The sequence below is a fragment of the Chenopodium album genome, chromosome 10, assembly GCF_948465745.1.
Source record: "Chenopodium album chromosome 10, dcCheAlbu1.1, whole genome shotgun sequence".
Classification (NCBI taxonomy): Eukaryota; Viridiplantae; Streptophyta; class Magnoliopsida; order Caryophyllales; family Amaranthaceae; genus Chenopodium; species Chenopodium album.
This window is the reverse complement of record NC_137843.1, coordinates 22,378,147-22,405,670: the sequence shown is the minus strand read 5'-3', so window position 1 is coordinate 22,405,670 and position 27,524 is coordinate 22,378,147. Positions and strand designations below refer to the sequence as shown.

The window sequence follows — 27,524 nt, the reverse complement described above, 5'->3', positions numbered from 1 at the left end:
TTGACATACTATTTGTAACTGACTTTGTTTGTGCCAGTTACTAATGCTAATTTATTTGTAACCCGCATTAGCTATGTCAGTTACTAATACCCTTACAAATAACATTTTTTCTACTAGTTTATATAGTTGTGCAAACCTAAGAATGGTGGAAACAAGGACTATGCATGTAAATACTTTTGTTAATTAAGAGGATAGAGATATATAGGGAAAAAGAGATTTATTAATATTAATGGACTCCATAAAGTGGGGTTGCTGATGATTAAAAATGAATAAAAGGTTGGGATAAAATGAATGTATACCTTTAAATAAAAGTGAGAACCGAGAAATAAGAATTGCTTATGAATAGTGTTTTGCCTATTTTGCCCCTCAAAAAGTCCAACTATAACTTTGTTCTTTTTTTCTTCCCTTTTGTCTATACGTCTCCAATTTTGTTCTTCATTTCATATTATTTGCATTGCTTTGACATAAAGTAGAGAGGAAAAATGTCTAATCGTTGCAAATAATATGAAACGAAGGTAGTAGCTGAATTCTCTTCCTCAAAATGTCGCACTACACACCCTCTTCCTTCTTCTACACACATTATCTCCTCTTCAGACGTTTTTCTCTCATCTTCTCATTCTCTTCCTTCTTCTAAAGATAACCATTGAAATAATGCAAGTGATAAAGAGCTGGCGAGCACCCAACCATGGCCAGGTAGTTTTCTTTCCTTTTCTCTTTTCTCTCTTTTCGTAGGCAGAGTTTTAAACAACCATAAAAACTGAGAAATTGTTGTTGCTACTTATTCTCTTCAAAATCTTCAATTTGTAGGGTTCTTTAATACAAATGTTCAATATATAAGGTTAAACTTAAACTCCCTTACTTGATGTTTAGTAATATGTAGTAAATAATCAAATGAAATCAAATTAGTTGATAATGTCATATATTGTGTTTCCAAAGTATAATACATTGGAAAATAAGTACTCAGCAAATTATTGAGTTAAAGTTTTGGTGTTTGTAGAGTTACGGGAGTATGACTCTTTTTATGAAAGGAGAATGCAACAAAGTTTTGTGCTTCTGCCCATTTTGGTTAGTTTTTGAGTCATTTCGAGTCATTTTAGGATGCGCATAAATCATTTTAAACTAACTTAAAATATTTTACCAATTTTTATCTTGAAATCTTAAGTTTCAATACCAAAATTTCTTTTCAGGGGATAGAAATTAGTATTTGATATTGCACTCTGTATAAACCAAAATTCAACTTAACAACACAATTTACAATTATATAATACACCAATTAATGTCAATGCTACTTAACCTTGTTAACACTACTCTATACCTATTTAAATGTCACTTAGGAATTAGTGACTCAATTGTTTTGCGAGTCACAAAGTCCAGCCTGCAGATGAAGAGAGTACTTGTATAGTCCAACAATAATAGAGGTACATAATGCATTTGTCTTGATACCAGGTTTATTTTAGGCCATGACCCAATTTTCTGGAAATATTTATCTAGGACAACGCTATCCAAGCCTTCTCTCAGTATTACCCTATTTTCAGACCTGTAAAACTTTATTCCATCTGCCAAGGTTAGACATGGTAAAAGAGTTCCATTAGATTAGATCACGGGGGGTGGGGGGGTGGCGGCTATGTTCGCACTAACAATTACTTTCGACAAGCCATTAGTATCCATTAACAAATATAAAATACAGGAAGTTTACCTTCCATTGCTTTCCTGGTGTCTAAGAAGATTACCATGTTAACATCACGCCTAAAACCTAGAAAATGGCCCAAAACACATCAACTGTTTATAGAATTTCTCGTATACAATATACTGGGATAATAATACTGCTCATAAAGTTTGGTAAGAGAAAAATGAGAAATAAATCAGTAAACGAAACCATGCAGAAGATTGCAAATCTTAATGATCCAAAGGAAATTGCAAAAGACATTAAAAAAGACTAATCAGGAAAACTCTCCGTATATGGTATACATACCACTTTTTACTTCTGCATCTGATGGTAAGCCACATGGAAAGTGAATGTGGAACCTGCTCATTCGCTTGAGACCGGATGTAAGAATAGATTGAAGAAGCCTCATATATGTACCATGAACACAACTACAAATGAAAGAAATTCCAGAGATTTATCTTCTCTACAGAGTAATTTGCCAGCAAGCAACATGGAGATCTGAGTAAGTGCAGTGCATATTAGGGATCACTTCAGCAGAAAGGATCAGCTTCAACAAACTCTCACTCTCTATAGACTAATTAATTAAAGAGAGAAATCACAGTGGATTAAAAGATATGGAAATGAGTTTAACAAGCTAAGAAACATCTATTGTTTCCTAAAATAAAAATGAAAAGAAACATCTATTGTTCTTTAAAAGAAAATAAAACAGCAAAGCACTTGGTGGATTTCCTCCAAGCTACTAAGACTACCTACTAGAAACCTCACATGGAATTAGAAAGCCAAGGGCCATGGTTATATAGCTGTAGCCAATGTCCATGTGGTAGAAAAAGCTTGAAACAAGTTAAGATGGCGATTTAATGGACCATGCTGCAGGTCCTTACCTATGCCAGAAGAAGACAAAGAATACCCACTAAGTTTGGTGGCATCAACAACACCTCTGCAGCACAACAAAGCAATCGCCAATTAGAGAGTGAAGTGAAAAAACACATCAGCTAGCAAGCAGCCACTTAGATCATTTAGGATTGATAATGTACATATAAAAAGAGGGGAGAGAGAGAGAGAGATGGAGAGGCATTGTATTGAGTGAGTTTTCTTGAGAGTTGTGACCTAAAGTCACTAATTAAGGAGTAGTGAACTAAACTCAATGTTTTGTGCAAACCATTAAGCATTTGGTTAACTTAAGTTTCAATCTCTTACCTCAATTCTTTCTGTTTATTGCTTTGCTCTTTGTGTGTGTGAGAGTTGTAGTAATACATTTTAAATTGCCCATTTTTACAGACATATTTTAATTATTCTAGAAATGGAAAGGCAACCCTCCTTATGGTTGGGGTCTAATAACCCACCCACTCACCCCCCTCCAACCTACTCCTTCCCTAAATCTCCCAATTCAAAACCACCAAACCTCAAACCTGATTCCTCATACCCCTCTCCCCCCCCCCCCCCCCCCCCCCTCCAAAATAAAATCCAAGTATTTCCAATCATTCCATTCCTCTTTATTACTATATATTGCTGAGGATTATATGGAAATAATCAGTCTCAAAGATGATGGAAATAACAACGATATGAACAACAACAAGAATAACCTTCAAGGCATTAACGATATCACTTTTCCAAATGCTTTATTTTGACCTTACACTACCACTTGGGTATCACAAAATTGCTTAGGAGATACAACGAAGCAATTGCAATTAGGAGTAGTCTAAAAGCAACTCAACGAAAATAAGTTTTTATGAATTTGTGATGATGAAACTTACAGAGATTAATAAACAAACAAAGAGAATGAAAAGGAAGTTGATTCTTGATTTTCATTTCTTATCTTTCATCAGATACAATATGTATATATATAAAGCAACTCACGAACAAAAATAACCAATAACTGCCCCAAATAGGTCAAGCCCGATCGGGCGAACACAACCTAGCGAAAACTATGCAATGCTTCTCCGGCACGCATGTGGGCCGACCGGGAAAATTTTGCTCAATCGGGCGGCAGAGAAACGCTATTTAGCGTGCTAGCATGCCCGATCAGGCGGGCATGGCCCTGATCGAGCAAGTTTTGCTCTTTCCCTTGTGCTTTGCTCTTGATCTAATTCTTTGTTTCCTTTAATTAGCAACACCTTAACCACACTCATTAAGCAAAAAAAACATGAATTAAGTCTCCAATACTCTAAATATTTCTACATTCCTCCCCAAATCATTTAGAGTATATAAATAGACTCATTGCATAAATATATCATCATCACAAAATACAAATTTATGCATACATTAAAGTGTACAAAGAATTGAACTTTCACTAAGTATAACACATATTCCAAGAATCAGAATCCAATTGGTTGGGGTGGGGTGGCTGAGTAGGGAAGAGAGGGGGTTTTTGGATTATTAGATAATAATCAAAAGTTGGAGTTATTCCAATTAAATCGCCTAATGTGGGGATTATTAAAGTGAATTTTTCCTTTTATGAATGGAAAATTCAATTTAGATGCACCACTCTTTTTAATTAATAAATTATCATCTCTTTCATAATACATGTACCCCCTTGTTTTTTTTATTCTCTCTTTAATCCAAAAAAATTCCCTAGTAGTTTGCGAATTCAAAACTGTTGCATTTAAAAAAATCGGAGGAAGCATTACTTGTATAGCCTCATCAGGCTTAACTTCTCGATGAAGATTAAATCTATATGATAATCAAATAGGAGTAACTTTTGTAAATCGGATATATTATATGTATAATCACATTGTAATTCTTTAAAAGATAAAAGTTACAAATATCAATTTATCAATACATATACAATTGAAAATGAAAATTAGAAATAACTCTTCATTGGTAAACTTCAATGGTAGCCCATGGATATTTCATATTTGAGAAATCCACCCTTAACCTCTGATGAGTTTTCGGGTTTAGACCATGGGTACTTCAATGTTATGTCTCTATCATAATCATGCATCACATTTGCTTCATAATTAAATGACATAATTATTTTAATTTTCAATACTACTTTATTTAAGTGTCATATACTAGTTTAAATTACACTATTAGCGTGAATGGGGAGAGTATTATGGTAAGTTGAGAACATTTGGCTAGGGGTTGAAGCTGTGAGGTCTATGAGAGTATGTGTAGAAATATTAAAAGTATTGGAGATACAATTCATGTTTGTTTTGCTTAATGAGCGTGGTTAAGGTATTCCTAATTAAGGGAAACAAAGAATTAGAGCAAGAGTGAAGCACAAGGGCAGCGAATCTCGCTAGATCGCGGTCATGCTTGCTTGATCGGGAACTTAAGTAGGCTAAGCTAGAATAGCGCTGCCGTGCCACTTGATCTAGCAGGATCCGCCAAGTCGAGCCCACATTCATGCTAGAGAAGTATTGCGTGACCAATAAGATCGGGCACTATTTTCGTTAGATTGTGTTCGCCCGATGGGCTTGACCTGCTTTAGGGTAGTTGTGACAGATATTTTTGTTCGTAAGTTGCTCTATATACATACATTTTGTATATGATGAAAATCAGAAATAAACTTCCTTTTCATTCTCTTTTTTTTGTTTATTCCTCTCTCAAAGATTCATCATCATAAATTCACAAAAACTTGTTTTCATTTATTGCTTTAGACTACTCCTTATTGTAATTGCTTCGTTGTATCTCCTAAGGTTCTTGTTGTTGTTCTTGATGATTGTTATTTCCAGCACCTTTAAGACCCTTTATTTTCATATAATCTCGAACAATCCAAAAGCTTAAGTTTTTGCAAAGATGACTACTATCAAGGAAGCGAATTTTCGTAGATAGCAAAAGAAGATGCACTTTCTCTTAACTTCTGTTGGTGTGGCTTATGTTCTTACTACCCCATAGTCATTAGAGGAAGGAAGTAAAACATTAAAGACCAAAGGAAGAGGAACAAATTGGAGAACGATGATTATATTTGTCGTGGTCACATTCTTAACGGCATGTCCGATGACTACAAATTTACTAAAATGCTTTGGGATGATCTTGAATTAAAATACATGGCTGACGATGAATCTAGCAAAAAGTTCCTTGTAATGGAATAATTTCATGAACTATAAAGAATTTTACAAAACTTTAAACAACATGACATTAGTTTTGATTAAACATTTGTATCATCTTCTATTATTGACAAACTTCCACCAACTTGGAAAGATGTTAGGCTTGTAATGGGCTTGTAATTGAATAATTTCATGAACTATAAAGAATTTTAAAAAACTGTAAACAATATGACACTAATTTTAATAAAACATTTGTAGCATCTTCTATAATAGGCTTGTAATGGAATAGATTCATGAACTATAAAGAATTTTACAAAACTTTATACAACATGACATTAATTTTGATTATACATTTGTAGCATCTTCTATTATTGACAAACTCCCACCCACTTGGAAAGATGTTAGAAATTCTTTGAAACATAACAAAGATGACAAAATGTTGAAGAATTAAGTTCCCATCTTCGGATTGAAGAGGGAATTCGAATTCAAGATGGATTTAAAAATGGAAATTCAAGTTCCATCGTTAAAATGATGGAAGATGTAACTCCAAGGATAGTCATAGGCATAAGAGAGGTAAAGACTCTAATGGTAACAAGGGCAAGAAGCCTTAAGTTGATGGTGAAGTACCAAAACCATGAGCTTGTTGGGTATGTGGTAAGCCCGATCATTTAAAAAAAGGACTACACCATATGCAAGAAAAAGATGAGCAAGAAGATGGCTCAAAAGAGGAAATGCGAGTCAAGCCAATATAAGGACAAACAAGGTACTTGTACACAAGTTTCATGTAATTCCATAAAGTTATTTATGTGTGAAACCTGAAATCCTTTGTGTAAAGGTGATTCATCGTGGTATATCAATTCAAGAACATCAAGACATGTATGTAAGAATCATTCTTTGTTTAAGACTTTCACATTGAGGTTACTAATTCTTTCATGAAATTGTTCCATCACATGACATTATCTACCGTCTTAAACTTAGTGAAATTACTAACAATGAACTTCTTGATAATTGCATATTCATCCATGCTTTTTTATTCCAGATCATCCCAAAGCATTTTAGCAGATTAATAAAACTGATAAATATCAAACAAGTCATTAGACATACCAAAAAGAATATGACGATTGTGACCACGACAAATATAATCATTGTTCTCTAATTTATTCCTCTTCCCTGTGGTCTCTAACGTCTCACTTTCTTCCTTCAAGGGTAGTAAAAACATAAGTCACACCAAGAGAAGTCAAGAGAAAGGGCATCTTCTTTTGTCATCTACGAAAACCGACATCCTCAAACTTGTCTAACTTTCAAAATTTGCTTTTAGTGGTAGCCATCTTTGCAAAAAAAATAAAGCACTTGGATAGTTGGGGATCATATGGAAATAAAGGGTCACAAAGGTGATGGAAATAACAACAATCAAGAACAACAAGAACCTTCGAGGCGTGAACGATATCACTTTCCCAAAAGCTTTATTTCGACCTTATACTACTGCTAGGGTATCACGGAATCGATGAGGAGATACAACGAAGCAATTGCAATTATAAGTAGTCTACAAGCAATTTAACGAAAACAAGTTTTTGTGAATTTGTGATGATGAATCTAAGAGAGAATTATAAACAACCAAAGAGAATGAAAAGGACGAACAAAAATAACTGGCCACAAGCATGACAGGCTAAAGTCGTATCACCAAATCAAAAGTAATTACCTAAGTCCTCTAACTAAAGTAGATAGGGAAGTAGGGTCGAATCCACAGGGAAACTAGTCTTTCTAATCCTAATTAATTAATAGCAATCTAAATTATTAGTAACAATTTGTTGTGATTTAAATATTATACTACGAAGAATATAAGTAGGGAGAATAAAATAAGAGGAATCAATGAATTAAAGACCTAGGGCATAGGTTCACCAATAAATAATATTCCAGGGTAAAACATAATAACCAATCATTAATGCATCAATTAACCAGATAATAAAGGGCTTTCGCTACGTATTACAATCACAGAATTAATCTACCGGTATTAAATCTCATCTCTCGAATCTCGACTTAACCATTTATAGATTAACCTGCCTATTGAAACTAGACCTAAACATCAATTCTCATCTCTCGAATCTCAAATCAATATTGTCAAACTCATGCATAAAAGATCAGGCCTAATCTAGTCACAGAGCATTAAATCAATCAATAGGAAATTAATATAGCATTGATAATTAACAACAATAAATTACCCCTTCATATTATTTATGGATCCCCATAAACCCTAGAAAAAGAACTACTCACACATAATTAAATCTAAACTAATCAAAGCAATAAAATAAAACATGATAGAAGGAATAAAATAAATAACTGAGATTTAGAGAAAAGAAATCGTTACCAAAGTAATCAGAATAAAGAGTTGAGTAAAGAACAAAGTATAAAGTGTAGAGAGAGAAAATAAGCTTAAGTAAAGAGAGAAAGTCTAAAAGAAAGAATTACAATAGTAAAGAGAGAATAAGGAAGTGTAAAAGAAAAGAAGGAATCCCAAACTTGCTTAACAAAAACATATTTATAATAAGCAAGAATCCTAAACTAAAACAAACTAAACGATGCTTAAAAGATCTATCAGAGACACGCGCCCGACCGGGCGCCACACCGCCCGACCGGGCGCGCCTTTTTGATCGGGCGAAGGGCTGTTGCGATATAAGTCTTCTTTGCCCGATCGGGCGCGCCATCGGGCGGACCACCGGGCGGACCATCGGGCGGACCATCGGGCGGACCACCGGGCGGACCATCGGGCAGACCATCGGGCGGACACCCTTGGGCCGCTTGGACTCCTCGTTTAGGCTAGTAACTTGGCCCAAACCAAATATCCTCTTTGGGGCTTTAATCATTCGGTCCAAATGCCTCGTCTTCACACAAGTCGAGCCCTTATTCACCGGTTTGATTACTCTAACCGATCTTGGGCTATGAAAGATGGCCGTGCTCCTCCAATGCTCGTAGTTGCTCCATAAAATCCCGGGAAAGTACTCCAAAGGTGCAATTCCCTACAAAACTCAACCAAAACTACGAAAACACTAGAAAACACATATTAGTAATAAAAGTGGCTCTAAAGAGCCAAAAACACTACTAATAATGACCAAGGGACGGGGGTAAAATACTACATAAACTAGACATATCAAAGCACGTCGACCCTATTCGGTTGCACACAATCCAGCGAAAACAACACACTCGAGCTCGAGCAGGTGGTCACGCAATGCTTCTCCTGTGCGCATGTGGGCCTGACAAGGCAGGGCGGATCCTAGCGGTGAAGTAGCACTATTCCAGCGTGCTTCTGTGCCCGATCGAGCACGCATGACCCCGATCGATCGAGATTTTCTCTTGCCCTTGTGCTTCTCTCTTGCTCTAATCCTTTGTTTTCCTTAATTAGTAACACTTTAACCACGCTCATTAAGCAAAACAAACATGAATTATATCTCCTACACTCTATATATTTCTACATATATCCTCATCCTCATGGACCTCACAACTTCAATGGCAGGTGCTCACAACTTACCATGATACCTTCCCCATTCTCATGTCTGCAAGCACAACACCACATTAAAGGGCATCAGCCACAACAGAATTTTCCCATCACCATAAAATTAGCAGATGGCATTTTCACTACCATAATAACAAGAAAAGAAACAAAAAGAGCATATTTAAAAATGCCATAACAATGATGAGTTGTAAATGGTTAAATTTGACCAACAAGACTCCTAATTAAGAGCCTTCATGGTCGATTCTACGGAGCTGAACTAATGTGACAGAGAGCTAGTAGGAATCTTGTGAACTCACAGAACTGTTAGCGTCTTAGCGGAGGGGACTGTGAGGTGGGAAAGGTAAGAGTGAGTTGGCTGTAAATGGAGATTATTAGGGGTTAGGGGCTATAGAGAGGGAACAAGAAAGAAAATTTTGACAGTAATATAAAGATGAAATTGTCGGTGATGGATTCAACAATAGGGATGAAAATTCTAAATGGATATCCGCAAATCTGATCCACCAAATCTAAGTGAATGGACAAAAATTCGCTTTAAATGGATGAAGAACGGGCTAAAGATTAAATCGGATTCGAGTGGGGCTCTGTTTCATCCGTCACCCGATCCTCCACCTACCCATATATAAGGTCAAAAAAATTTGAAATAATTATATATACTTATTTCCAATTTTTTTTTGACCTTTATACTGTACTATGTATGTATATATTTCTAAAAATTATTTAATTTAATATTTAAAAATTATAAAAGCCCCCTGTACTACATAAGTAAGTTCATGATTTTTTACTTGTTATTGTTGTAGTTTGGAATTAAAAGCTCACTAATGAATCACAATTCAAGTTAAAAATTGGCTTACATGTTTTCTTTTTTTAAATAATATATTAAATATTTCCTCCGTCCCATAATACTTGACACACTTCCTATTTTTGGCTGTCCCACAATAATTGAAACATTATCAATTTTGGAAATGGACCACTATATAAAATCATTTTTCTTTACACTCTATGAGCCCACTGCTTTTTAGGAAATACTAAAAAATTTAAACCACCCTCCCTTCATGACAATTAGCCCCACTAAGTTTTTTAGTAATAAAAGAGCATCTTTTCTACAATAAACAAATATATAAAAGGACCCACTTACATTGTTATTAAACTACGTGCTCCCTCCAACGTCCCCAGTATTATGGGACGATGGGAGTAGTTAGAGTAGGATTATAATTAACACCCGCTAAGCATCCGATCCACCCATTCCACCCGTAGAAGACGGACGAATTGGATGCGGGTGATGGGTTTTGTGGTTGACGGGTGGATTGAGTGGAGCGGATAGTGAATGCTGATGAAGCTATATCCGCCCATATTCAATTTGTTGCCATTCCTATTCAATACACAACGCTGTAATGAGGGAGATGAGAAAGGGACACTTGCCTTGAGGGATTAATGAGGTTTCATTCTTGAGTTAAACCACATCACCAATAAAAAAAAAATTAAAAAAAAAAGAAAAAAAAAGAACAGCATACAATTACCCTTCCCTCAAACATATTCCGTAAATTAGGGATTTCCTTTCCCTTTCCCTTCTTTATTTGTATCCCAAACAAACTATACTAGGAACAAGGAATATGTAGCATGACAATGCCAAAAGTTACTACCATTCACGAAACAATTATTCATTTCTACCTATATTGTATATCTTCCACTTCAAATTCTAAAAATCCTCCATTGTTTCCAGGATGAGACAAGTCAATTTAAATTAGTTTATGAAATGTAATAAAAGTGGAATCCAACAATCTAGATCTCCTCCATAAGTCTAAAACATTGAAAAAAGAAATGGGCTGATATTGACTCATGGAGCAATTTTGACAATTTATTTAAATGAATAGACAATAATACTACAACAAAGATAGCTTACCTTTGCCGTATGACCTTGGTTTCCACGTATCCACAGTTCTCCATCCTCGTCCGTAAGGCTAAGCCTCTGCTTGTTGTCTATCCTTACAGCCTAAAAATTTTGAGCATCAGTGTCAAAGTGTATTAAGAACAACATGACTAAATGATTCAATGCCAAAGACAAAAGTATGAGCTAAAATAAAATGAAATAATACAAAGCCCTGAATCTATTTGTATGTTTTTACAGAGCCAAGAAAATAAAAGCCCCAAATCTTGTAAGCTTATTTCTAAAAGAGAGCCTATTCAAATAACAAGGTTTCAAATTGGCAAAGTTTTTGGTAAATTGTACTCCGTAATAGTATACTTGTATCAAATTTTGATTATACATATATTAATGCAAATCTAATGTCTAAAAATGTATTGTATATTTTAATGACTATATTAATGTATTGTACATCACATTTTTGAGAAGTAATGAGTTAGTTTCAACACTTGATCTAAAAGGTTTAATCATGACATGTGAAAGGATTTTTTATTCTGCATAAATATTACAAGTTCACTTCAACAGAGAAAATGTGTAAATAATTAATAGGGAGTATGATGATGAAAAGTTGATCTCAGAGATTTTCAAAATCTTTTTGACATCAAAAAAATTAATAAAAATAATACATCAGACATTTGGTCACAAATAAGGGGTAGGAAGGCATAAAAAAATCCGGGAAAGATTGTAATGACACCTATAAAAGATAAACTAGAAAAAATATGTCTATGATGGTTGATAAATGGTTAATTAAAAAAGGTAGGAATGGAAAAAACTGTGACTTACACCTAAGGCTTAAATGAAACTTGGAAACATAGTGGAGCTACTATCCAATCATAAACTTTGTATCAACTTGTCTTACAAGATTAGGTGATCATCAATGTAAGAGAAAAACAGCGATAGGACTTAGTTCTCTAATTTCATAATTAGCATGTGATCTTAATTGAATACTTGACCGTGTTTTCATGTTCAGCTTCAAAATATCATAAAACTTGACACATCCATCACTACGCATGTCCAAATTCAGCTCCATTGCATCATGTCTCAATATACGTACCCTAATAAACACAAAAATGCTTGATTATGGTTCCAAATCCTATACAAAAACAACAATATTTTTACAGTCTTGAGCCTTATGGAAAAAAGGATTACAATGTTTATGATGAGTGTCATTTATGACACTATTTTATGGTCATGTTCCTTAGATTTTAGGTTAGTTCCTTTAGCATTTTAGTACTTTTATCTATATTTTTGGTGTATTGTGATTTATATCCTCATTGTGTGTTTTGATAGGTTATTGAGCCATTTTGGATGATAAAAAGATGAACAGAATAAAAGAGCCAATTGCAAATGCAAATAAATATATGCTGAGTTCCTTCGTAGGAATTAGAAGACTGACGCAGACGCAAAGGAACTTACTTGCAGTCCGAGAATTGTCCATATTCATTGCAACATGATATTTGGTTACTTGGAGAATAATTCTTGAATATTTACAGCTGGAAGGAAGATATATTTGATAAGAAGAAGATCCTATCATTTAGGAAAAGATTTGGCAAAAGATAGAATTTCATAGATTCTATCTAACTACTTTCCTTATCTTAGATTTATCTTCCATATTTTTAGGGATTTTACTTGGGGAATAATTCTATCATAATTCTATAAAACCCTAGAGTTATTCGTCCATTCATCATCCATTATTCATTCATCTCTCACTTGTGCTCATGTTTAGAAGAAACCACCTAGAGGAACTCGACATGTTTTTCTCCAAAAACCTTTCTTCTTTGCTTTGTAACATGAGTGAGTAGTTCTTTATGCTCAGTAGTAGTTAGAGGAGGCCATGTAATTAGTATTTGTGACAATTTAGTTTGGTTTTAATGATTAATAATTAATGTTTTGGGAATATTCTTGAATTACTGCTTATTTCTATGAATGATGATTTCTTATAAGTAGGTGCGCAACTATTTGTTTGGGTTTGATTTCTATTTCTAATTATTACTACTAAGTCCGTAATTTCTTGGGAATGTTAATGAAGTAGCAACCAATTGTAGAGGAGGACGTTCCACTTTATTAATTGTAAAGTAACTCTTAATCTAGGTGAAACTGTGTTCCAATAATGTCATGGTTGTCTAGGCTTGATGTTTTCCTAGTTCCTAATGCTGTCAACAGGTTAAATTTGTTGCTCGTAATATAGGGGTCATTTGTTGATTAGGGTTAATGAATGTCGTACTGAATCTAACCATTAATAAGGGAAAACAGAGGAACTTGTTCCATAAGTCAAGTTGTTCCTAGAGGGTTAATTATTTTGTCGATGATTTTACGAAGTTCCATGGCTAGAATCTGATTATCTACTGAGTGTTTTCTACATTGACTGTTTGTTCTTTAATTATAACTCCTTTTATATATTATTCCTTTAGTTATTTTAGATTAGATTTCTCATATCAACCCCCCCCCCCCCCCCAAATTGTGTTACTCTTGTGGAACTTGGATCTAGTGACTTGTTACTTTAAACTTACTTTCCTCGTGGGATCCACTCTTACTTTCCCTAGCTATTTGTTAAGGTGAATAAGGTTTATTTTTGTGTGCACTTCGACAACACACCAAATTTTGGCGCTGTTGCCGGGGAAAGTTGTTCTCTTTGGTAATTCGTTATAATTCTAAGTTTCATTGTTTTTATTTAGTTCCTTGTTAGTATATGATCAATACTCATTCTACTAATCTTGATTTGTTGAAGTTTGATCCAGAAATAGAAAGAACTTTGCGCAGGTTAAGAAAGGAGGCGAAAATTGATTTTGATTGGGAACTTGACAGATTCTTTGAGATGGCGTCGATTAACAATCAAACCATTAAGGAACTTTCTGCTCCTAATCTCGAGCAGGAACCTCTTGGAATTGTTTTTCCTACCTTGGAAAAACCATTTAAATTGAATTCTGGTTTTATTAACTTACTTCCTAAATTTCACTGCCTTAAGGGAGAAGATCCATTGATGCATATAAAGGCATTTTTCATGACTTGTTCTGCACAAAGGACTGAAGGGGTGGAATTTGATGATATTTTGTTAATGGCTTTTCCATTCACTTTGCTAGATTCTGCTAGGGATTGGTTATATCATTTAAAATCTTGATCCATTACTACATGGAAACAATTGCATAAACAATTCTTAGAGGACTTTTTACCTGCATCTATGATAGTATCCATAAGAAAGAAAATATGTGGAATTCAACAATCTTTTAATGAGACTTTATATGAATATTGGGAACAATTTAGGAGACTTTGTTCTAGTTGTCCCCAACACCAAATCAGTGAGCAATTGTTAATTCAATACTTTTATGATGGACTTTTGCCTAATGATAGGAACATGATTGATGCTGCTAGTGGTGGTGCCTTAGTTGATAAAACACCTAAACAAGCAACAAAATTGATTTCCAATATGGCACAAAACTCTCAACGTTATGGAACTAGGAATGATGTTGTGTCCAAGAGAGTCAATGAAGTTGGTGTGCACAATTTAGAGGCTTCTCTTGCTGAAAATTCTAGACAAATTTCACAATTGACTAATCTTGTTTCTAATCTTGTCTCGGGAACTCAGGTTGCTATGGTATGTAGAATTTACAATGATAATACTCACCCAAAGGAAATATGACCCATTTTGTAATACCTATAATGAGGGATGGAGAGATCACCCAAATCTTAGGTATGGGAATAAGGAAAATCCACTAGGTTTTAGCCAAAACCAATCAAACTTTAGGCTTCCTTATAATTTCCAACGACCTACACAGAACCAAGGGTCGAATTCTTCTTCAAACCTTGAGGAACTTGTACGATAGTTAGCTTTGCAAACTGATGTAAGACTTAAAACTTGGAAATTCAAATTGGACAAATAGCCACCCATGTTAACAGCTCCACTTCCCAAATTTCCAATAAACTTCCTTCACAAGCCTTAGTAAACCCGAAAGAAAGTGTCAATGTTGTAACCTTAAGGAATGGAAGAGAATTGGAGGAACCTAAGAAAAAACAAAGAGTGAACCGAGAGTTGGAACAGGAACAAGTGGTGGAACTTGCCAAGAAACTTAGACAGGAACAGTAGCAGGAACATGATTCATAGAATGCTGCACCAAAGAAAAAGGGAATTTCCTTTGATCCCCCTCTTGATTTGGCTAATTATAAATATAATCATGTTGTTCCTTTTCCTAGAAGGTTAGCAAAATCAAAGAAGGAAGATGCAGACAAGGAAATTTTGGAAACTTTTCGCTAGGTAGAAGTCAATATTCCTTTGCTAGATGCTATCAAGCAAGTTCCTCGTTATGCTAAGTTCCTGAGAGAACTTTACACTTCCAAAAAGAAATTGACAGGAACTCAAAAGGTAAGTGTGGGGGTGAACGTTTTTGTAGTTCTCCAGAAGAAATTACCTCCCAAATGAAAGATCTAGGTATGTTTTCTATCCCTTGCAAAATTGGAGAGACGATATTTGAGAGAGCCATGTTAAATTTAGGTGCATTCATTAATGTCATGCCTAAATCTGTATATGGTTCCTTAAATGTTGGTCCTTTGAAAGAAACTAGTTTGATTACTTGCTGATAGAAGTAATGCATATCCTATAGGAATTTTAGAAGATGTGTTGGTACAAGTTAATGAATTGGTATTCCCTGCTGATTTTTATATACTTGACATGGGAGATGAGGATGCTATTAATCATAGGGAAGTTCCTTTACTGTTAGGGAGACCTTTCTTGAAAACTTCTAAAACTAATATTGATGTGGATGAAGGGATCTTAACTATGGAATTTGATGGTGATATTATTAAATTCAATATTTTTGATGCCATGAGATATCCTACTGATGTGGATTCTGTGCGTTCCATTAATACTATTGATTTACTAGCACAAAGGATGTTTGAATTAAATAGGGAAGATGATTTGGAACTTGTGATTCAAGAAAGCTTGGATAAGGATTCTGTTGAGAAACATGAGATGAATTTGACAAACAACGATTTCATGGGTGCTATTAATAGAATCAGTTCATCGACGAAATTGAAACCTAATGCTCCTATTATTGATATACCCCTTTCTAATGAAAAACTTATTCCTTCTATTGTGCAGGAACCCAAACTGGAAATCAAACCTTTGCTAGACAATTTAAAATATGTTTACTTGGGTGATGGGGAAACACTTCCCGTTATTATCTCTAATGCATTATCCCCTTCCCAAGAGGAACGAATACTGATTGTCCTTAAGAAATTTAGGGCTGCTTTTGGTTGGACGCTTGCTGATATTAAAGGGATTAGCCCTTCTTTATGTATGCATCGTATTCTATTTGAGGACAATGTTAAACCTTCTAGGGAGGCTCAACGCCGGTTAAATCTCCCTATGATGGAAGTTGTGAAAAAGGAAATTTTGAAATGGCTCAATACAGGTGTAATCTACCCCATATCTAATTCTAAATGGGTAAGTTCAATACATGTTGTTTCTAAGAAATCTGGTATGACAGTTTTTGAAAATAAACAAGGTGAGCTAGTTCCTACTAGAGTACAAAATGGCTGGAGGGTATGTATTGATTATCGTATGCTTAATGCTGCTACTAGGAAAGATCATTTCCCCCTCCCTTTTATTGATCAAATGTTAGACCGTCTTGCTGGTCGATCTCACTTTTGTTTCTTAGATGGTTATTCATGTTATACTTAAATTGCCATAGCTCCGAAAGATCAAGAAAAGAACACTTTTACTTGCCCTTTTGGAACTTATGCCTTTAGAAGAATGTCATTTGGTCTGTGCAATGCTCCTGCCACCTTTCAAAGATGTATGATGAGCATATTTTCTAAATTTATAGGAAATAACATAGAGGTTTTTATGGATGATTTTACTGTGCAGGGAGATTCTTTTGATATATGCCTAACTAATTTAAGCATGGTACTACAAAGATGCATTGAAACTAATTTTGTCCTTAATTTTGAAAAATGTCAATTCATGGTGGAACAAGGTGTAGTACTTGGTCATGTAGTGTCATCTAAAGGATTAGAAGTTGATAAAGCTAAGATAGAAACTATAAGTGTTTAGGGTAAAAATACCCTAGACACTTGGACCAATGAGAGAGCTCCACGTGTCAAGGGCTGGCAGGTCATCAAAGACCACTCACCAGCTGACACGTGGAAATCTCAGGTCTTCATCAGAATTACGGTTTTCAAGGGCCCAATTCCCAAGAATCCGCACTTTGCAGCGCAGCCCACCAGTCCTAGGTCAGAGTGACCTAGGGAGGGGCACATTTCCCGACGACCCTATAGATAGGGAGATATTCCCCCATTTTGGGGAAATCTATAATCATTTATCACACACATGCTCTCTCATCAGAGAACACTTGAGCTTGGAATCCAAGCAGATACCCACCTAAATTTCCGCACTCTTTATTCCTTTTCAAGTTACTAACTTGACCGTCGGAGGCGGAGCTCAAACAACCGGAGTCTCCGTGTTTTTGCAGGTGTAGCTCGAGCCGGAACAGACTTTGTGATGTAACTCTCCCAAGGGATAAAAAACACCCAAAACATTTGGCGTCGTCTGTGGGGAGAGTACCTCAAAGATGGTTCAAGAGTCTGTACCACTTCCTGATCCCAACAATCTACAACCGGTTATTCAGCCGGAAAACACAAGTATTCCTCAACCGGTGGTCTATACAGACCAGGAGGATGATGATGATGAAGTGGAGATGCATATGGCCGAGGATGGGTCATTCATCTCCAAGTATGTCCGTTCCAGAGATCAACTGGAACGACACACTAACCAGGCGGGTCCAAGCAGGCCCTCTGCGAGGCCGAAAGGGGAAACCCAGACGGCTAGAGGATCAGCCCCAGTCACCCGGGACGAGCTCATGAAATTTATGAACTCCTTCAAGGGTGAAATCAAAGATATGATCAATAAAAACAAGGCTGGCTCTAGCAAGGGTCAGCCGGCTAAAAAGACTCCTCCAGCTGAGAGGAAGAAGCCGGTAAAGTATAGGCGGCCAACTCCTCATCCCAAGGAGAAGGAGAGGGCAGCCGCAAGACTTGACTGGTCTAAGATCTTTTTATCAAAGGGTCCTCTACAGCACACCCGGCATAATCAGCCCGAAGCCAACAAGAAATATGTATCCGACGCTCGGCACATCATTGAGCGGAGGAGACACCAGCAGCTGTTTGAGTCAGCCTCGACCTCGAGCTTTCCAGAAAGTTTCAAAGGAACTTTTGTAAGGAACTCACAATCCTTACATGAGAGTCGGACAGGCGGCAAGTCCGTCTACACCGACCCTCAGATGATGATTGGGTCTGCCTCGTGTGCACCCCAGGCGCAATACGAGCTGTATGGCCTTCAATTTATGCAGCCGCCTCCCTTCGAAGATCAGGCGGCATATAACAGCGTCCAGCCATTGGACTAGCATCTCCGTCTGCTTAAAATTGGTGAACAACCTTCTACGTTCACCAAGAATATAACCGAGGCGGCCCAGCCGGCCAAGGTTAAGAATGTGTTGGTGGGTACCTATGATGGTACCTCCAACCCAGAAGACCATCTAATGGCATACACCAACCTCATGTGTTTACAGGGCTAGGACGATGCCACTTGGTGTCGATGTTTCCCGGCTACATTGAAGGGCATTGCCTAACAGTGGTTTGGCAACTTGCCAGCCGGCTCTATTGATTGCTTCAAGAAGCTAGCATTCTTATTTGCCACCAAATTCTCAATGAACATCCCTGCTAAGAAAACAAGTCTTGACTTGAGCACCATTAAGCAGGGTGAGAGAGAAGGGCTACGCTCTTATGTCAGGCGGTTCAACCTGGTCAAAATCCATATCCAGGGACTGTCTGACGAGGTAGCATTCACAGACTTGTTTAAGGGTCTGAGAGACGGGTCGAACTTTAAGTTTGATCTCGTCAGAAAAGGGGCATTTACGCTGCAGGCGACCTTAAGGGAGGCAGAAAGCTATATTCAAGCAACCGACCTCTGTACGCTTGGTAACCAGTCGAACTCCAAGAAGTCTGGCAAACAAAAAGAAAGCCGGTCTGCTTAGCCGGCGAAGAAGAAAGAAGAGAGCAAGAAGAGAAAAGAAGTCTGGGCGGTTAGTGATTCTGACCAGCCGTCCCAGAAGAAAAAGAAAGAGTTTAAACCTTAAGTCTCCAGGTACGAGTTTAACAAGGACTGCAACTCCATCCTCATGGAGATAAAGGACCGGCTGTCTCTTGAGAAGCCGAACCCAATGAAGAGTTCCGTCCAATCACGGAACAAGAAAAATTCTGCCAATACCATGAGGAAGTTGGCCACGCCACCAATGACTGCTTCAGCCTTCAACGGGCATTGGACCGTCTGGCTGACAAAGGGATGTCAAAGTCCTACATTTCTAAGTCCCCAGGAGGGACTAAAAAGAAGAACGAAGGGCATTCGTCCAAGACTCCCTAGCCTACTAGTAGTTCGGACACCGATAAGGAGCCAGTCTACACTATAGCAGGCGGGTTCTCATGTGGTGACCCTACCATCCGGGGCACCAAAAGCCATCTTCGAAAGATGGACAAGGATAATGATGAGCAGGCGTTTGCTAGTTCCACCTTCCCAGACGTCCTGATCACTGAGAAGGATAGGGGCAGCGTCCGCCGTCCGTATGACGACCCGGTCGTCATTGAATGTAAGGTCGCCAATCAGCTGGTTGGGCAGATCCTTATAGACACCGGCAGCTCGTCGGACATCATCAGCCTCCGGTGCTTGCAAAAGCTGAAATACAAGCCCAGCAGCATGCATCAGGTAACCCACCCCTTAGTAGGTTTTGGGGGTGGGATGGTTTACCCAGTCGGTAGGATTGACTTACCCATCCGGCTGGGAGAGAAAGAAGAAGGACAACATCTGGTCGTTAAATTCTTGGTCGTTGAGGAACTGACCGCCTATAACATCATCTTAGGCCGTCCCACCCTCAACGAAGCCAAGGCTGTAATCATCACTTCCCTCATGCTCATCAAGTATGAGAGGGATGATGGCTCTATTGGTTCTTTGAACGGGGATCAGAAGATGGCCCGGGAGTGTTACCTCTCAGCCGTCAAAGATACTGTGGCCCCAGACGGCCAAGGGCAGGAACCAATAGACCTTGACAATGTCAAGGATGCCAACCCAGTCCCACCAGCAGCCGGAAAGAAAAGAAAAGCTGCTTAGCTGGTGGAGGTGAAGAAAGAGAAAAAATAACAATCACTGACCGGAGAGCGGTCAGATGAGCTCCGCCCCCAACCGGCTGGTGAAAACATTGACCTCGCTTTAGATGACAGCCGTCCAGAGCATACTGTAAAGGTTGGGACGGTTGCTTATGCTACCTTAGGTGCAGATTTGCACCTTCTTCTGAAGGAATTCAAAGACATTTTTGCCTTTGAAGTGGAAGAGATGCCAGGCGTCAGCCCGGATCTCGCTGTCCACAAACTAGCCATGGATCCAAAAAAGAAGCCCATCCGGAAAAAGAAGAGAAATCACGGCGAGGAAAGAAGTTAGGCAGCAGCTGCCGAAGTCAAAAAGATGTTGGATGCTGGGTTCATTCGGCCATGTAATTTCCCCGATTGGGTGGCAAATGTTGTGCTTGTAAATAAGCCGAATGGTACCTGGCGTATGTGTGTTGATTACACAGACCTCAACAAGGCATGTCCGAAGGACAGTTATTCGCTTCCAAAGATCGACAGCTTAGTCGATTCTGCAGCTGGTCATGCCCTGATGAGTTTCATGGATGCTTATTCCAGCTTCCATCAGATACCCCTGTGGAAAAAAGATCAAGAGAAGACGGCCTTCGTCACTGATCAGGGGTTATTCTGTTATATTGTGATGTCGTTTGGCTTGAAGAATGCGCCGGCTACGTTCCAACGGATGATTAATACAGTCTTCCTTAATCAAACTGGGAAGAACGTAGAGGCGTACATTGATGACATGATAGTCAAATCCAAGCAGCAGGCGGATCACCTTGCTGACCTCCGAGAAATTTTCCCCACACTCAAGCGGCATAAGGTTATGTTAAATCCTAAGAAATGCGTCTTTGGTGTTGAGTTTGGGAAGTTTCTCGGATTCCTGATTGATCAAAGGGGGATAGAGGCTAACCCTGAGAAGATACAGGTGGTGATTGACATGAAGTCACCCCGCACTGTCAAGGAAGTACAAAGACTAACTGGTTGCCTGGCGGCATTGGGGAGGTTCCTCAGCCGGTCAGGTGAAAAATGCCTTTACTTCTTCCAAGCAATCAGGAAGAAGACTAGATTTGAATGGGGGGATGATGTTGAGACGGCCTTTTAGAAACTGAAAGAACATTTGCACTCTTTACCAAGGCTTGTTAGCCCCTTGCCCAAAGTGACGTTATACATGTACCTAGCCGTCTCAAACCATGCCCTCAGTGCTGTTCTCCTTGCTGAGAGAGACGGCATCCAGCTCCTAGTCTGTTTCATTAGCCATGTGCTAAAAAAGGCTGAACTCCGGTACCCCATGGTTGAAAAATTTGGCCTTGCTCTGTATATGGCATTCAAGAAGCTGAAGCCTTACTTTCTGGCACATCCAGTTGTAATCTACACCGATCAGCCCCTCAAGCGGCCAATGTCTACCTTAGAGTCATCTGGCAGAATGTTGAAATGGGCTATTGAAATGCAAAGTCTTTAAATCTCCTACGAACCAAGAAAGGCAGTGAAAGGTCAAGCGTTTGCCGACTTCATTGTTGAGATGAGTCGTCCGATTTCTCCGGATAATCTTGATCGGGTTTGGAAGGTGTATGTAGACGGGAGCTCTGCGAAGAACGGCTGTGGTGCAGGCATTATCTATGAGTCCCTTGAAGCGGACAAATTTGAATATGCACTACGGTTCAAGTTTCAGGCCTCAAACAATGAGGCAGAGTATGAAGCCCTTCTAGCCGGAATCCGCATGTGTAAGGCAGCAGGGGCAACAAAGATTGACGTCTTTTCTGATTCAAAGTTGGTCGTAAGTCAGTATGAGGGTAGATATGAAGCAACTCATCCGGCTATGATCAAATATCTTCAGGAAGTCAAAGAAGAGGCTGGGGCACTTGAAGAATTCCGTCTAAGTTAGGTGCCCAGGTCAGATGACAACAAGGCGGATGCATTGTCCAAATTGGCATCTTCCGCCTGTTGTGATATGCCTCGGTCAGTCTTTTGGGAAGTTCTGGAAAAAAGAAGTATATATGAAGAACCCATTGGAATTTTGGACCGAAGCTCTACCTGGATGGATGGCATCCGGGCATATTTAACAGAAATCACGCTCCCTGATTCACCACAGGAAGCAGCCGTCATGAAGAAACGAGCAACAAACTTCTAGATGAGAAACGGGGAGCTCTTTAAGGCTGGTTTCCTTAAACCTTTATTGAAGTGTGTTACCCTAGAAAAGGGGAAGGAAGTTCTCGAAGAGTTGCATGCGGGATACTGCGCCTCCCATATAGGCGGCAGGTCCCTAGCCGTTAGAGCCAGCCGGCATTATTTTTGGCCTACTCTTGAGGCAGATGCCAAAGAGCTGGTGAAGAAATGTGACAAATGTCAGAAGTTTTGCAAGCTTATTTACTGCCCGGCTATTGATCTGACGGCAATCCACAGCCTAGTCCCATTTGCTAAGTGGGGCATGGACATCCTAGGTCCTTATACGCCTACACCAGGTGGAAAGCGTTATATTCTGGTGGTTGTGGATTATTTCACCTAGTGGGTGGAGGCGGAGGCGGTCAAGAACATCAAGACAAAGGATGTCATCTCTTTCATTTGGAAGAACATCATCACCCGGTTTGGGGTACCTATGTCTATGGTGTTTGATAATGGCCCTCAGTTTAAAACGCCTCAGCTCAAGACTTGGTTGGGAGATCAAGGGATCTCAAACTGTTTTGCATCATTCGGCCGACCCCAAGCAAACGACCAAGTTAAAGCCTTTAACAAACTCATCTCAGACGGCATCAAAAAGAAAATTGAAAGAGCCGGTGGATTATGGGCAGAAGAATTAATTCACGTCCTATGGGCCATCAGGACAACTACCAAAGGGGTAACCGGTGAAACCCCATCTCTCATGGTATACGGTGCTGAAGCCGTCTTGCCCATTGAACATTACGAGCCAACTCTCAGAGTCATGCTTTATGATGAAGAGGCAAATTGGGAGGCCATGCGGCTGGCACTAGATTCCCTCCCGGAACACAGGGGCAATGATGCCCTGCATCATGAGATATACTGTCTGCGAATGGCGAGAGCCTACAACAAGAAAGTGCACAAGCGCCCTTTGAAATTTGGCGACTTCGTGTTACGAAAAATGGAGGCAACCGGTAGTGTTAATGAGCTTGGAAAACTAACTCCCAATTGGGAAGGCCCCTACCGGATCTATGAAGAAGTAGATGGCACCTACCGCTTGGAAACCCCAGACGGCAGATTCCTGCCTAGAACTTGGAATGTAGACAACTTAAAAAAGTACTACTTTTGATAGTTGTAAAATTTTTTTTGAAAACAAAGAGTCCATTAATGAAAAGTTTCTTTTTGTTTTCAATTGTGTTATTGTTTTTATAATTTCCATTCCGTCTGGGCAACGCACAGATGGGTCAGTTGCTAAACCAACTAAGTTTGAAACTTAGTAGCAAATTTAACGTCCAAGTGACATGCGGCCAATGGCCAGATAGCTAAACTAGGCACAAAAACGCTTAGTGGCTGTACAGCCAGTCTCAACCTAGACTAGAGGCCAGTGGCTAGATGGTTGCTTTTTTTATAAATCGCCTGTCCCAGCATGGATAACGGCGTCCGGCGACACCCCTTCGGGTGCAATCGTCGCAGAGAGCAGCCTATCTGTTTGCTCTACGTACCTATGCAGACGGCAAAGATTGAGCGACCAAACTGGTCAACTCATAGCCGTCTGACCAGATTAGTCTATAGAACAATTAAGTTTTTGAAATACCGGATGTCCTAACACATCAGCCGGTTTCCGACCTGTTGACCTTTATGAGGTTTTGATGATGATGTTAAGAATTGAGCAAACTTCCATCTAATAAGGATTTTCTAGTGTTGTGATGTTTGTAGGTTCAGTAAGCGTTGGGAGATGAAGTAGGAACTGAGACAAAGGAACTTTAGAAGATCCATGAGGAATAGTAAATACAGAAGAAGAGTTCCAGTAATAGAACTTCCCGAAGTTTCCTAATAGGAACTTCAAAACGGGTGTAACGACCTAGTTCCGGTGTAATGCTGGGGCAAGCCTCAACAACCAAGGATCCGTGAAAAGATCGAGATATCAACCGAAAAAGATGGACTTCATAACTCATAGTTGTATAAAAGATAAGTTTGTTTTGTAGGTTGATGTAAACGTGTTAATGATTGTTATGCATGGAACTTATTATAAATCAGATAAAGCTTGGCAAACTAATCAATTCGTAAAAGATAATTATAAGTTTTATGAAAAAGAATTCATTTGATTTTATCCTTTAAAATCTTATTTAACTCGGTTTTATCTTTTTCATAAAATTCTATCTTTTAACTAAAACGAATTTGATAAAATTTGGTTTTCAAATAAAGCGAAATTAAATCTGTTTTGGTTTTTTTTAAAGAGATAAGATCAGGTTTCTGTTTAAAATTATCTTATTTACGAAAAACCTTACTTTATTAGCTGAGGAGCCTTTATAAATATAGAAGTAATTCAGCTAAGCAAAATGAGAGTTTTAAGCGTGAAAACCACTTAGTTCTTAAGAGTAAGTTTGCCAAAGGTTTAAGCTTTATCATTTTGGTTTCGGGTTTCATGTGTAGCTTTCCATTTATGTGTTAGAGTGAGTCTTTGTGTTAAAATTGGTTTTGGGGTGAGATTGTGAATTCTCTTAAATTCACGTTTGAGTGTAAGAGTTTGAATTCTCTAAAATTCGAGTGGTAGTAAGTCACTTCGAGTGTGACTTGGGGTGCACAGTGGAAAAAAGAACCTGAGTGTGTCTTAGGTCGAGAAAGGAACCTGAGTGTGTCTTGGGTCGAAAAAGGTACCTGAGTGTGTCTTAGGTCTGATAGGATAGGTTCTTATCAATTAGCAAGTGTCCGTGGAGGAACTTGTAAACCAAAGGTCTGTGTAATAGGTTGTACTAGGAGAGTTGCCTATTACAGTGGAAGTTGATTATAAGTCCCTATAGGGCCAAGGTTTTACTTCCAGCTAGGCACTGGATGGTTTCCTCGTAAAATTGTTGTGCACTTTAAGTTCCGTTTGCGTTTTGTTTTAATTTCCGCTTAAGTTCCGCGATTGGAACCTAATACTATTCACACCTCCTCTCGTAGTAGTTCATCTAAACTAACACGACCGAAGTTCTTACTTAAGCTTGTCATTCCAAAATTGCACAGACTTTCCCATGGGGGAAAAAAGAGTTGTGTAATGGCTATGCAACCTTCTCATACAGTCATTTACCGTCTGGGTAGATGGTTGGAACGCCTGTTGTTTGGACGGCTGTGCACTTGGGATGGGGCAATCACTATTGTGATTGATTGGCTTACAAATTTATCATGCTCTTTAAAGAATCAGACATTTCTAAGCCAATCAATCAATTCAAGTTAAAACCAACCACACAGCCGCCCAGGGGCAAGAACAGTCGGGTTCACCATTTGCTGCACGCTTTCGATAAGCTAGGTAAAAACAACAAGTATACATGCAAAACTGAAAATTCAAAAATCAAACGCAAATATAAAAAACCGACTGAGTCGGAATACTTCATAAAATTAAAACTGGCACAAAGGCCAAAAAGATTGTTAGCCGAAATCACATCCGGTGCAGAAACAAAAACTAATGTTACCCGAATCCATAGTCGGTAAAGGTACAAAAATACTCGGCCTACAAGCCGGAAAGGAAAATAAATGGCATACTGCTGTAGAAGTCGAAGTGGCTGACTCAGGGATGCTGAGGTTGCTGCTGCTCCGGCTGGTCATGGCCGGCAAGGAGGATTCCTGACTGATCTCCAACCGCTTGAGGCTCGCTGTCTTGGTTTCCCTGGCCCTCCGCCGGCTCCTCCTCATCATCATCGAAGACTTCGTACCCCAGCTCAGTTGCCCAAGCCTTGAAACGAGGCGGAGCTGCCTCCCCCAGAACTTGGGCATCATACACCGCAGTGGCGTAATCATACCGAAGTTTGTAGGCATCATAGTCTATTTCCGGGTAGAGGAGCCCCCAGGCTATCTTCAGGCGGGCCTCATTGTCTCGCTCATTCTCCTCCACCAGCCGGTGCTGCTCCTTAGCAATGGCATCGCTTTGCTGGTTCCTCAGTGTGACCAGCACGATCCCCAACCGGGTGACATCTGCCCGGAGCTTGGCGTTCTCCTGGTTAGCCCCCTCCAATGCCTTGAGGTTAGATTGAGCATTCTTCAATTGTTGCTCAAGGTCATTGGCCCGGTTAGTAGCAGCATCGTTGGCAGCCGTCAAATTCCGGATCAGCTCCTCCTATTGTAACTCTACTGCTTTATTCTTTAATTTAGACATATAATTAGCATATTCAGCAGAGTTGAGGTTTTGAGTGGCCCTCCGTTTGGCGTCATTTACCTCGTCTTGTTTCCGCCTGAAGGGGCCCCGGAGCCCGTCCACTCTCAGCATAACCTAGAAAGGATCAGCCGAAAATTTTATACTTAATAAAATAAAAAAAAAAACACAAGTGTTGAGTTGGAGAACAACTTACCTCCGCCAGCTGGCCCATTATCCGGTCAAAATCCACCACCTATAGATCAGGCACTGAATTCTTCTCAGACTGGGTGAGAGTCCTCACCATTCTCTTGGCAAATGCCGGGAGGTCTGGTGGCCCAGAAGAATCATCTGCACCATAAGAAGTACTTGGTGAGAGAGATGTAGCATAGCTGGCATTCATCCGTTGTCGGCTGCTTACCGATCCTCCGGAAGAGTCGACCATAGTCTTGACTCTCAAGAAGTCAAGTGGCCAAGGAATTTCAATATGGTTCTTACCTTGGGCTTAGGCAGTGGGGTTTCCCCCTCCCCAGTCGCTGCAGCACCACCTGCAGCATTGAGTGGCTCGCCACTCTTCGATGCCTCAAAGGCATCCGGCGCTTTCTTCTCTGAGCGCCCTGAGCTCTCACTCAAAGCCCTTAGAGCAGAGGGTGATTTGCCGCCGGTCGTAGGACGATCCGGCTTGGCCAAGGAGGTTGATTGAGAAGGGTTCTTTTTTGCGGCCTTAGTAGTCGGAGATTTGTTCAGCTCGTCTCCAGGTCTTTTGATAAGCTTGGAGATGGAGCAAGGAATGCTTTTGACGGTGCCCTGCAAAGGAAAGATTAAAAAGTTAACAGCCTGCAAAAACCCCTAAAAAGGAAATTGAAAGAAAGGTCAGACTGTCTTACCCCGCCTTTCTTGGCCTTAACGGCTGCTTTTTTAGCAAGCAGCTGCTCCTTGCGCAGTTGCACAGCAGATTTCGCCGGGGTCTTCTCCGGGTCCACCATTCTCAAGGCGTCTGCTGCAAGGGGCAAACGGAAAGTTAGTCAAAGTAATAA

General features: G+C 39.2%; 1 protein-coding gene across 1 annotated transcript; it reads right to left on the bottom strand.

The window, feature by feature from the left end:
- Window positions 1-1,157: 1,157 nt before the first annotated feature.
- Window positions 1,158-12,837, bottom strand: LOC145565053 (putative tRNA 2'-phosphotransferase). The gene is made up of 8 exons (XM_081625164.1): window positions 12,821-12,837; window positions 11,977-12,139; window positions 11,064-11,153; window positions 2,182-2,240; window positions 1,973-2,094; window positions 1,697-1,753; window positions 1,444-1,556; window positions 1,158-1,217 (listed from the first exon to the last, which is right to left on the bottom strand). Exons 1-8 carry the CDS (start codon window positions 12,835-12,837, stop codon window positions 1,158-1,160), a joined length of 681 nt encoding a protein of 226 aa, XP_081481290.1.
- Window positions 12,838-27,524: the final 14,687 nt, after the last annotated feature.